Source organism: Necator americanus, chromosome IV (genome assembly GCF_031761385.1).
Source record: "Necator americanus strain Aroian chromosome IV, whole genome shotgun sequence".
In the NCBI taxonomy this organism is placed as follows: Eukaryota; Metazoa; Nematoda; class Chromadorea; order Rhabditida; family Ancylostomatidae; genus Necator; species Necator americanus.
Window position 1 is genome coordinate 3,700,672 of NC_087374.1, and position 13,839 is coordinate 3,714,510.

The following is a 13,839-nucleotide window of genomic DNA, read 5'->3' on the forward strand; positions in this document are numbered from 1 at the left end:
ACAAAGGGTTTGGTAGTGTTCAACCATGATTTATCATTCTGTACAGCTTTCGTTCGCTGGTAGTGTGTTCATATTGAGATATTTCTATGTTAATAAGCACACTTGATTTGCGGATTTTATATATCGATCGATTTGTGCCGTGATTTCTTGATTTCTTCATGCGTTTCCTCCGTTATTTGTGTCTGTGTTCTTTGCATTGATTATCGCTCGGTTGCGGATAGAAGCGTTGATTCTATTCGATTTTCCCTCTCGGGTTGTACGGCAAGAACTGTTGCTCGTGTGCATACTGTGTCTATACTTGTCATCATCATCATCGTCGTCGTCATCATTTTTTTTTCTTCTAGTAATTTTTGTTTTTTTTTCCCCCTGACGGAATTTTTGAATGTTTGCTGTTATTTTGTGCATACTAACGTTGTACAGCTGTGTGACTAGGAACACTACTGAGTTGTATAGGCACCGTTTGTTGCCAGATTTTCTTTTCTTTTCTTTTTTTTTTTGGAAAGTATGGCGTGATTATTACCATCGCCTACCCGATTCGTCTGTGCTCCTCTCTCCTTCGCCATTCACCCAGGGATTTCCCATAGCATTCGTCCTCCGTCTACTAATTTACGTCATCTGTTTATTAATCATTTCCCATATTGCCTCCACATTGCACAACTCCCATGTACAGTCCCTTTTGTGGCATATGCGACCTCCTCGTCGTTGCACTAAAATTTCGAGATTATCATCCCTGATGTACAAGTGTACATAGATAGATAGCTTCTCTCAGCAACCACACATATATACATGAATGTCCATCCCTCATCTCGTTCGTCTCGTAGAGCGTCGTCTCCCAAAATAACACTCGATTTCAGCTCTCCTCGACTCCGTCGTTATTTCGCGCTGCACCGTTCTCACTGTCACGTTCTTCTTAAGTCACGCTGAAATTTAAATCCATTCATAAAAATTGCTTCACACACTGCACTTTTTACGTGTGCTAGTTTCCTGTGGTTATTGTAAATATTTACGGAAGCTGCATAAATCAGAATGTTGTTGTTGAACATCCGATGTGTGCCCTCGGTCTCTTTTTTACATTTCCACAGTTCAAGCCATGCAATTCTCAGTATTTTTCTCATATACTATGATCTGAAACAGAATTTTACTAGAAAACATTTATTTTGTTGGAAAAACCCATGGCAGTTTGCGAAAGAACACTTCAAATATTGAAAAATAAGGGGTTTCGTTTTTTTTTTTTTTCAAGAAGATATGTAATCTTTTACTCTCAAAACAACAATCACAAGCATTTTAGGGGAATCGACTTCCTAGCAGGCAACAAGTATCTTAATGGTATAGTCGGATCAAAACGACATAAAGCTCGGTGTAGTTGCGTAGGCGGCTGCGTTCGAAGCGGTGCGGTGCGGTGAAGCGTAGCGGCTAGGATCGGGAGGGGACCCTTGTCAGCACCACTTATCGTTGCAGTTGGCGATGGACTCACCTCTACCCTACCGCTAGCTTCAACGCGCCGCATCGAACGCAAGCGTTCACGCAACGGCACGAAGTTAACGTCGTTTTGATCGGATTATACCAATCGTCATAACCGTCACAACCAAGTAATGTTGCAGATTTCTGTAATGCTGTAAAATTTTAAGGAAAGCGGACAGTGGAAATGAAAAATGAGGACAAATTGATTTTTGACTATCGAACTAACGATTATTAGTACGAGGTGACCGCAGTAATTATTATTTCCTCGAAAAATCCGTGTGGGGCATCCCATGTACTCCTTCGTTTGACACACGCACTACACACATACACACACACACACACGCTTCTTTTCCATTACTAAAGGCATCACTCCACGAATCTGAGGTGGTCAGGTGGATAATGCCTATACGGGTTTGTAAATTATGGGGAGAAGTGTGACTCCGTCCGAATTATTCCGAATCGCCGTAAAAAAAACGGGCAGGAAGATGAGGTTTCGAGCGTTCCGGGGCGCTGTTTTCCAAAAGGAGTTCGATTGGAGCGCGCCAGCCTTGTGCGGCGCCGCATCTTCCGGACCGTTTTTTTTCGGCAATTAGGAAGAAATGGACGGAATCACCCACCTCACCATAATCTACGATTTTGTGTACGAATACTCCATCTGAAATCCGTACCACCTCAGATTCGTGGGGTGATGCCTTTAAAATCTTGAAAATGCATCGGGATTACCCGATTATAGATATTGAAGCCTGACTTTACATATCTATGGTGAATAAGGGGAAATCTCCTTCATCCTACATCATTACAGAGTGGAGCAAAAGCCTTCTAAAGTACTTCAAAGAATAAGTGAAAGAATTTCCGTAAAAAATTTCATGAAAATTAAAATTAGTAAATATTGTTTGTCCAAAAACAACTCTGCTTGTACGTATTTGATTTGTTTACTACAAAGAATACCGTTGATATTTTGTACGGTGTCCGATTACAGTCTAACAGTGCTTCATGCAAAACGACAGGGTTCGTCAAGATTAATGATACACGGTAAAATGGATGTATCGACAAAAAAAATGGAAGAATAATGAAGAAAATCAGAGTGAAATAATATTCATTGCTTGTATAGGATGAAAATTATTGATCACAACACAATTGTCGATTTCCAGCTTCAGGTGCGATACTGTACTTGAAATAGTGACACGCAAGTTGGGACCCATTCACCGCTTCCCAGGCGCCTTCTAGAACGATCTCTTCAACGATTCAGATTTCGATTTCTGATTACGGCCTAACGGCAGCATACCATTGATTTAACGGTGTATTAAAAAAGGGTGTGGAAGACGCTGTTCTTTCCTACGAAATCAGTTGCAGCGCGCCACCATAGTGCACGCGCCGCATCCAAGTGCGAGAGGTCGTGGATCAGTCGATGTCTTCTCACTAGCCTATTCAAGTGAAACCAATGAATAGGCTGTTAAGGGGATCGGAACGTACACATAAAAGCGCGTTTTAACGTATCTCGTAGGAAATAAAGTGCTTCCCACGCGGGTTTTCACGACGATTTGGGAGAAATCAGCGGAACCACCTCTGATCGCGCAATCTACAACCTCATCTCTAGCTTTTCCCACGGATTCCCTCACTATGTGTCAGATTCGTATTGTGCCGCCTTCAACAGTGTTTCATGCGAACTTAATGAAATATATCTTGTTACATTCCATTGCGTTAATTGAGCGGCTTTTAACGACATTTAGAAACATGGCCGATCATGAAATGGCTACATTTTTTCCCCAGTCTGTCATTTAACAGCGAATGTGCCGGCAAAATCCTAGAGAAACACAACGTTATTTGCCAAACATTTTCATTAGATGCGAATAATGTCAAAATCAGCAAAAAAGAAAGAAAAAACTTGATTTGTTGGTGCAGTTTAAGCTGCAAAAAAGTTCAAATTAAGCCAGGATAGTTTTTTTCCAAAATTTTTTCCAGAAAATTTCCAAACATTGAGAATATGAGAATTTTTGGGCCATGGAGAATTTCTCCGGAATTCCTGCCCTTAGTGGGACAATGAAGCTGCAGCGCAATGTCGTAGTGTTTAAGTGTCGTTTAGTAGCAAAATTCAAAACTCTGCTAGATTATTTCAGGATTTCAGAATTTCATTCCAGAATATTGTGGAAAAAAGGTTTTTTTCTGCTCACCAATTCCCAAATTTAATTTTTTTTGTTGAAAATAATCCTTTGAGTGACATCAACGAGTACTTAGTGATTGTCTCATTCGTTTCATCTTAAGAAATAAATTCTTCAGAAATTCTTCAGAATTTGTTTTTTAAATTTTAGTTTTTTTTTTCGCTGAAATCCAATGAAGAATTCACATGGACGGGTGGCGTTTTCCGGGTGACGATCAAATCACGGTACAAGTCGGAGCAAAACAACTGACACTTGAGTATGCACGACATGTTTTCACCACGACTGGTCAATTGAATTTCAGGCAAAATTTCGTCTTCAAACCGCTACATCACTTCTTTGTATAAGTTGAGAGTAAAAACAACGACGAGAACAGTAAATAGGCACTACACTACTACATGAACGTTCACGAAATCGTACAGAAATTTAATTTTTTAGTTTATAGATTCGGTCATGGTAAGTCTTTCATCTAGAATACTCTCGAAACTGCTGTAATTTACACTGAAACTCTTGAAATATTAAGAAAAGTTATTTTTTATTCTGATTTAGTTGACAGACTAAACAGGATCCCCAAGCTTCCTATTTATTTACTATTTAATTATTTTTATTTAAAGGGAACAACAGATGCTGATGTCTTTTTTTAAATTTCTTCAGGAGAATATATCAATTTTCTCCGGAAAAAAATTAAAGGGCGGGTGTAGTATAGCCGTTAGAGGTTTTGCTGCGGCTGCAGCATGATCGATCGGAGGTTCGAATCCGCGCTAGAGCCAACCAGACCTTTCATCCTTCCGTGGTCGATAAATTGGTACCAGACTTGTCTAGGAGAATGAAAACACTGACTTGACACATCGGATAGCCCCCGCAACTCATTTTATAGGCCAGTTACACGTTCGTAAACCTCTAGCGATTCTGAATTGAAGTGAACGCGGTGGCGCTGGTCTGGTCCCGAGCGGATTGATTGACGTCAGATCCTTAACTTTAATTTTATTTAAAGAGAAAATCTGTTGGGATACGAGAATCGAAATCGGATAACGATCAAAAATATGTGAAATTGAAGCGAAACCCGTCCAGCTTATTCTCAGTGATAAAAAATCTCTCCATAAAGTTTCTGGCGTTAGCCAATCCGCTTGGGACCCGCGCCATCACGTTCAGTTCAATTCAGAATCGCTTAAGGTTTACGAACGTGTATCTGGCCTATACAACGACTTGCGGGGGCTAACCGATGCGTCAAGTCAGTGCTTTTATCCTCCCAGACAGGTCTGGTGCCAATTTATCGACCCTGGAGGGATGAAAGGCCTGGTGAGCGCTGGGGCGGATTCGAAACTCCGATCGATTGTGCACGGAGTGGAACATCTTGCCGTACGTGCACCGTACAATTATTCGTGCTATTTTCAAGTGTTTAATTAGAAGTAAATATACCGGAAAAATAAAGTAAAAAGTAAAACATTTCTCCGTTGAGCCTAAGAGAAACTGGAAAATCGAAAAATTGAAAGACTTCCCTATGTAACTTTGTAAAAGAGGAGAAAAAGTGGTCAGTTCTTGAGTTTCAAATAATTAAGTTCTTCTAACTGATCCACGTCTTGTTCACGAACAACAGAGTAGTATTAAAGTTCAATTTATTTGGTTGAGGAATGAGGCTAGAGCTTTTTTTTCAAACTCAAAAGAAACAGAAAAGAAAAGAGAAAAGAAGAAGAAAAGAGGAAGAAAAAAAGAAAAAGAAATGTTTGTAGAAATAAAAAATATTCCCAATGTGCTGTTTACCATTCGCTATACAATCCTTCACTTTTCACAGTGGATGTGGTTTGATTTTTTTTTTGAAATTTAGTTCATTCTTGTTTTTTCCAGAATATTAAAATGGTCAATTAGACATTGACAAAAGGTTTTCGACACAATTTTTTTTAATTACTGAAAAATTAAAGTAAAATTAGCGCTTAAAGTGCTTGTAAGATATCTGTTGCGAAGAACGGGAATGAATGAGGGATGAAAATTCCTTAAAAGGAACAAAAATGACTTGGAGAACAGGAAAACAATGTGAAATAAAAACATGGAAGAAAGCAATGAGAAGCGGAGAAAAATTATTAAATGATTGCAGGAAATTTTTATGAGGACGAAGGATGAGAAGAACAACATTGGTGAGGACGTGGGCAAAACTGGCAATAAATGACGTTTTTATCACCCTGCGAGAATTGATTAATCGACCGGTTTTTGATCTCCTTGCAAGATCAAATTTCTGAATTTTGAAACGTTTGAGGACAAATGGTGAATACTGTTCCTGAGCATTGCTGCTTTCCTATGCATAGGCACCAGTCTCAGCGTTCATGGATTTATTGTCTGGAGCGAACGCAGGGGAAAAAAAACGAACCAATGGTGTCGAAAATGTTCCCCACACCACGTTAATGGTCTAAAAAAGCGAAAATCAATAAATATTAAAACGAGTGAATAAAATTTGTTGTACTCTAGGAAACACTCTTTTGAATGAAATGCGATATTTAAGAAATACTTTTTATTGTAGGTACATTTTTCACTTTGAGAAAACTTTGAAGGAGAAGAAAAAAAAAAAACGCTAAAAATTTATTCTTTAACCTAATATGTGTATAAATCTGCCTCCTATAGTTAATATTGAATTAAAATTGTCTTAAAGAAGATTTTGAATGACTTTTGTTATATTTTAATCTTTCATTTTTCTTTTTTTTTCTCAATTTTCTAACTAAGAGATGGTTCACGCCAATTTTCCATGCATCCATGAACTTCGATAGATTCACTCTGGAGTCAGTTTTTTCTCGTAAAGTGCGCTAGTAAAGGAACTAGCCAAATTTTCTCACGACATTGCATTTTCTCTATTCGTTCTATTCTATTTCTCCACTTTTTTCTTGCAATTTTTTTCAAAGCGTGTATGAGGAGAAAGGAGTGAGCGCGATGTATTCCTGGTTTGTTTTTGAAAAAAATCCTTATCTGCATAAGAGATAAAAAAAAACACCAGGATTTTTCTGGATAACGTTGTTAATTTGTTTTTCTAGTTAACTTTCGTTAATTTTATATCTCTCTTACATTACTCTAAGAATTCTTCATTTAATTCTCTAGCAAAACGATTTTTAGAGGTCTCAAATGGAACGACGGGGTCCCTTTTGAGACTTCAGGAATTGTAGGTTTTTTAAATCGAAAAATAGAGTGAGCGTTCCTGACAAATGTCTATGCTGTTGACATTTAATTGAACGTTGTTTTTTTTTCTCCAATTCACACGAATGCAATTTGACACTGTGCGTGTGCGTTGCTTAATAAATTACTAAATCGTAAAAATTCAATATTTTTACTACTAACAAACAAAACAAAAATTAACAAAAATTTGATGCGAAATTCGGGCGGATTTATGAGTTAAAACCATGGAAACTATGGAATCTAATAATCCAACGCACAACAGTTGTTTCTTTAACCTTCTTAGGTTGCCGAGGTTGCCTACGCAGCCTACGCAGTCCAACGTCATCGAGCTGGGAGATTCGTGGAAAAATGAACGGACATTACCACAATTCCCCTAGGGATCACTACTTTGTCACATTTATAACGATAAACGATAGTGATCTACGACTTTTCCCAGTAAACACACTGCCAGCTTGAAAAGTTTCGAAAATAAAGGAATTACCATGACTTAAGTTATGAAAATGAAAAACTAAACAAAATCTCTTATTATATTGCGTTGCGTAGTGTATAAAATATTATTGCATATTACTAATAATAAATAAACAAAAAATAAATAAACCGTATTATCAAAAAAATAAACCATATTATCAATAAATGAACCATATTATTAATAACAAATAAGTATTACTTGTTATAGATATGTTATGTTGTATGTATTTTATTATTGTTGTTCTTGTTGCTTGTTTATTTTTATACTTTATTCTTCTGGCATGTTTACTATTATTTAAGCACTTGAAAATAACACGAATAAATAGTACTATAGGGTGGAGTAGTGCAGTCGGTAAGAGATCCGTTGTGTGCACACAGTCGATGGTTCGGAACCGCTTCAACGCCAACAAAGCTTTTCATCTTTCAGCGTGGATAAATTAGTAGCAGACTTGTCCAGGAGAATAAAAACAATTAGCTGATGCATCGGTTGGTCCCCATAAGTCAATGTATAGGGCGTATTTTTGTCTATTATCCTCGTTATGATTTCGGAATTGAAGGAAAATGCGTTTGCGGATCCTGAGCGGATTGATACGAAGACTTTAGGGGACTTTTCGAAGACTTTATCCTTGCTTTATCCTTTTTTTAAAGAGGTAGATCTAAGAAAATACATTTTTTTTAATGTGGAAAATGGAAAAGGGTAATTGAAAAATTCCGGTGTGGTTTTTTTTTCATTATTACTGGTTCTATTTTTCCTATTCATGCTAATAACTACTACCGATACTCTCTAAGGTATTCTGTAAGCTCTGTAGCGAAATCTGTTGTTCCTCCCTCGACCTCCGCTGGGAAAAATCATTCGGAAGTCATTTATCTGACTTGTTTTCCTCATTTAATCGTCTACGTTGAAGTAGATCGCAGATCCTTTGATCCCTTAATTTAATATGGAAAAATTGATTGATTCTTTATTTATTTTTATTTGATTCAGAAGAAGCGGCTTGTGATAATTCTGCACGGTTGGCGTCGGGTCCTGCAACGAAATGCAAGGAATCAACTGTCGTCCCATCCACGGTGGTCCGTGGCAGGAAGGGAGTCGGAGTCGTTTGTGCGTCGGCTAAGCGCTGTTGATGTGAAGCACGTACAGGCCACGCCCTTCCCAACTGCTCCCGACGAGCACTACATCCACACGTACGGAGAAGGCGTTCCATCCATTCTTCCCCCTCATCTGCCTCCTATCAGAACTCGATTTTCAGCTGTCCCTGATCCGAAAATGTTGCTCCCGGATGGAAAATATTCCACGAAAAACGGCGTCTACGTCGATGATGCTAGTATTTGTAGGTAAGAGATTGTTTTTATAGCGTTATCGCAGAGGAAAATTTCCCTGGAATCCTTTCAATGCGATCAGAATGAGTTACTGTATTTTCTTATTCTTATCTTCCTCTCTCCTTCTTTCTTACTTTCTTATTCTCTTATCTTACTGTATTCTCTTATATTCTTATCTTCTCTTCTTATTTCTTGTCTTCTTCGACAAAGCGCTTATTTGTTATTTCTGACAGAGTCTGGAAATTTGTCCACAGGATGTTGATAACATCCAGGAAAAGTACAATACTGCTTATAACCTGGGTCCTAAACTCAGTTTCCGGCGAATTAATCTTTTAGAAATCGTGTCTGGATCTTGGGAATGGAGAAACTAATAAATTCTGGAAGTATGATTGAAATCGGCAGCTCATTTGCTTTGAATAGTATTTTTAGAGTTTAATTTAGCTTTTTCTCATGGACGACGTCGACGGCTAGCGACGAATTAAATTCGTCGGAAACCGATTTTGGGGCACAAATAAGTAGCGGTGTTCTAGATCCGGAATATGCTGGATATGGATTCGATAATTACTGCCCAACACCTGTAAATTAGCTGTAATATAGTCTGACACAGTGCCAATGAAATCCGTCAAACTCTTCTGTATTCTTTTTTTTTCTTTTTTCTCTTTTTCCCCTTTTTTTCTAGTAGATCCCTGAAATTTGTAGACTTATAATTTTAGGTAGATAAGAAAGTCTTGCTAGGGTGGGTCTTTTTTCTGGAAAAGTCTAGAATTTCTGTTTAAATAGATTTGGTGCACATTAGGTGGACCACTGTAAGTAAAGAATAACAATGACGATTATATTATTGATTGATTTCCATGTTAAGTAAAAAAATGAAGAAGAAGAAAATTCCGACAAAATCGAAAAAAATTTTTGTTATCAACCTATATAATATATACAGATTACGAAGATTTCATCGCAATCCTATTCCTACCACCATTTCCGTTTTTTGTTCTATGACAGAAAATTTTAAAATAGTATTATATCATAAATTAAACAGAATCCTCGAGTAGCTGAAAAAAATTTGGGTATATTGCGAAAAAAAAAGCAAGTCAAGCGAATCTCTGGAGCGGTATCAACACGATCCATAATTCTTCAGGAGGAGTAGGAGTTCTCAAGTTCACAGTGGTTGAAATACTTTTTATTCAGCTTGAGATTGGGGCGGCTGTAGTGTAGCGGTTAGAGGTTCCATTTCTTGCATGATCGATCGGAGGTTCGAATCCGCCCCGCTGCTCACCAAGACTTCGGGGTCGATAAATTGATACCAGACTTGTCTGGGAGGATAAAAACACTGACTTGACACATCGGCTAGCCACCGCAAGTCATTGTATGGGCCAGTTCCACCTTGGTGAACCTCAAACGATTCTCAATTGAAGTGAACGTGGTGTCGCGGGTCCCGAGCAGATTGATTAACGCCAGGAGCTTCATCCTTTATCCTTTATTACAGATCAACATCTAGTTTTGAGTTTAGTTCAGGACTTTTCCATCATTTAACTCTATTAATGAATTTGTCATTTAACTCTGTTAATGATCCCTAATTTTGAAACTTGAAAAATGAGAAGGTGACCCTTCCCTAAACCTAGGTGGCCGTTTTTGAACAAGGAACTATTCCCGGCGTACTTTGTATGCTAGATGTGAAGGTACTTGATTAAATTTATTTTACATTGTTTAGCCAGGAACATTTTCTTTTTTCGAAGCGATGAATTCACCTAGATTCCCTTAAAATGAATTGAATTTGAATAATAATAAATTTTCTTAAAAGTATTTCTAAATTGTTACAAATCGATGAGGAGATTTACTCGCTCCAAAAGGAACACCTATTCTCATTTTTAAATTTTTTTTTGCATCTCTTTCGTTCAGATCATTGAATTGGAATGTAAAATGGACAAAACAGGGCATTTTCAACACCATTTGTTCTTTTTTTCTGGCACGTGATCGAGATGATAAATAGAGCCGCTGAAGCTGTTTTTGAAATCCTTCTTCGCCATGAAGTGGATCGAAAGAGACATGAAAAATCCAAAAAAGAACGATAAAAGCTTGAGAAATAATGAAAAATAGAGAAAAAAAAACATGGGAAACATAAATAAGAGGCATAAAAAACTAGAGAACAATGAAAAAAGGGATAAGAAGAACAATAATGAAGAGTATACAGCATTGTTATCTATTTTTTAATTATTTTTTATTATTCTTATTAGTATTATTTATTTTTATTATTTTGTCATCGATTATTATTCATTATTTCATTATTATTTATTATTTTGTTTGAATTTTTGCTTGGATTATTGTTTATTTTTTTTGTTTTTGGATTATTTTGCTATATGTTGCTGTTATATTTGTTATCATCATTCTTATTGATATTAGTACTGTTATATGTTATATTTTTGCTTTATTTTTTTGTTTTCAAAAAAATTAAGAAGGGAAAAGAATTTTTTCGATCGCTGACAATTGCATCGACCAGTAAAGTGACAAGTTTTTGAGAAAATCCCGTACTTCAAAAAATTCAAAATTCCTAATTTCGCGCTGCGCGACAAAGAAAGTAAAGCACTTTTCCGAGCATACAGTATCTTTTCCGACTCCAGTGGCACCAATCTCAGCTTCAGCGGGCTTATCGTGTCCATTAAATCCAGGGAAAAAAACCGAATGGTGTCAAAAATGCTCCATTTATGCTCGTAACGCTGCCCAATTTAATGATTCATAAAACAAACAGAGGTTAATGGAGATATTTTTCTTTCAAAAAAAATTTTTTTTTCTAAAAGACCCTGTCTTGTAAAGTGAAAAATTCTCTTTCCATTCCTATGTAAAAGTTTGGAAATAATTTAATATTTCTGCGCATATTTGCATATTTTTCACTTGAAAAAAAAAACGTTCACAACTTTTTTCTCAACTCAGTAGAAAAGCATATTTCCCACGTTGCCATTTTTACTCACTCGCTTCCTCTTCCATTTTTTGCTGATTATTAAATTTTCCAGAAGAGCTCTTTCCTATTAACATCTTTTCAAACGGAAATAACTTTTTTCCGTCCCATTCATCCTTGAATTTCTGGTAATGAGTTTTCCAGAAATGCCAGGAAACGAATAGAAAATTCAATTAATCATACTTCCTTGTAGTAATAACATTTAGTATTTCTCTGTTCATTATTATTTTTTATATTGAGTTATTCGTTTTATTATTTTACACTATCCGAATATTATTACTACACGTTATTTATATTTATGATATTTATATTTTACTGCACATTCGGCATATTACTATATATTATTTATATTATATATATTTATATTCATTTTTTATTACTTCTATTATTATTTACTCTTTCTTATCATCATTGTATTTTTATTTATTATTTTTTCTTATTTGATCTGATTTCGAGCACGTTCTATTCGCAGAAATTCAATCTGCACCATTTATTCCATTTCCATTTCACATTGTATTAACTTGTAATTAAGGAAATTCGTATTATTAGTAAAATCAGTAAAAAGTAACTGAATTAAATTAAAATTTTAAATTTTACAAGCACATATTGGCGGGAGCAGTAGATTTGTGTGCGTTGTTCTTTGAGTTCGACACGACGATGGAAATTAGTACCATAGCGTTTCGAGGAACCCATCAACAATCTGACTGCAGATGTCATTTTCCAGAAATATGTGCTTAAATCCCGCTTTTTTTATGTTGCCGAATCGATGTGTAGACATAGATTTCCTCGAATTAATTCCTTTTTGAAAACGATATCCATGATTTAATTGAAGAGGTAGAATGAAACGCGGATATGGATGCTGTTTCCGGCAATACTTGGCAATTTCCATTTTGATTTCAATAATTTTTCAAAAAATACCTTGTAGGAAACAATATCCTCTGGATTTATCTCTCACCTGGATCAACTTCGTGCTGAAAAATAAATTTAAATAAACAATGAAAATAAATAATAATAACAAATAATAATAAATAAGAGAAAAAAAAAGAAGTTACTACATTTTTTTGTCCTAAATTTAAAGGAGAAGCATTTTGACGTCATGATATTTGAGAACAGAGAGGAAATGAGATTTTTTCAGCGGTCGAAACTCACTCTGCGCTGAATCCGCACGAAGTTCCTTTTCTGGACGAGGCTCCAGGAGCAGGTGGGTGATGTCGTGTTTTGTTTTGTCTTTTGTTGTTTTGATTAAAGAAGTGCATCGGAAAATTCGGGAAATTTCTGCCGCATCAGGGATCCCCTGCTTGGTTGAATTTCGGGTTGTTTGCTTTCAGTCGGTACACGCGAAGCATTCTGACGCAAGCTACCGTAGGCAAACGCAGGCGTCAGTCCAATTATGCAAATTAGCCTACATGGTCCATGTTCAAATGTGTTTTCTTGTTGAAATTCTGCTGAAAGCATTCTTTTTTCCTATCCTGGAAAATTTTTGGAAAATTCTAACGTTTTCGACCAGAATCACCAAAACCTATGTCATTCTCGAACAGGTTCAGCCGGGTTGACGCGACGCGTTTGCCCCGCGACGCAGCGCGCATCACCTATCCTGTAGACATATACTCTCGCTCTCTTCTCTCTACCCTTCCCTAATCAATAACGCACGTGACGCTGAGACGGCTGAAGTTGTTAAAATAAAATTTAAAATAAAATAAAATAAAATAGTTAAAAGTTGTTAAAATGTTCAGCTGTGGACTGTATATGATGATCTATACCGCTCCCTTCCGGTATCTTTGACGAGTTTTCCGAAAAAAAGGGTCCAGCTGTTTCCTAGGTCTTGAAAACCGCCAAAAAGTGTAAAAAATGTTGCACATAGTTTCCTAGTTTTTTTTTTTCATAGAAAGGCCCTTCCTGGGAAATGAACATTTCTGTAATGTACTTGTTTCCGTTCATTTCCGTTTCTGCTCTTTTCGTCGATTTCCGTTTTTTCTCTTCATGAAATCGATTTCTTGTGGTTCTAATAGTGCATCAGTAATTCGGGAGCTGTGAATTGAATTTGCTGTGAATCCAATCAAACTGTTTTTCAATCGCTATTCTCCTGAAAATCCACGGAAAATTGCTGAAATCTATTTCCTCTACGTATACAACATAGACTGACGTCAAAAAGAAACGGAAAGTTTATTAGAACGGGAGGAATGTTTTGAGGCGGAGTGGATCCAGGAAAAGGGAAACGCTCTCTCTGTTTCTTATATTCACCCCTGAGTACGTCGTCTCTCTGAAATGTTACTATACGGGATATATGGTATCAATTCAACTTAGGACCAACGACACCTAGAGAATGCTAAATAC

General features: G+C 36.7%; 1 protein-coding gene across 1 annotated transcript; it reads left to right on the top strand.

The window, feature by feature from the left end:
- Nucleotides 1-4,904: 4,904 nt before the first annotated feature.
- RB195_000314 (uncharacterized protein) lies at nt 4,905-9,144 on the top strand (the record flags this gene model as incomplete). Its single annotated transcript, XM_064196577.1, has 3 exons — nt 4,905-4,976; nt 8,224-8,573; nt 9,000-9,144. 3 exons carry the CDS (start codon nt 4,905-4,907, stop codon nt 9,142-9,144), a joined length of 567 nt encoding a protein of 188 aa, XP_064052458.1.
- Between the last annotated feature and the right edge of the window lie 4,695 nt (nt 9,145-13,839).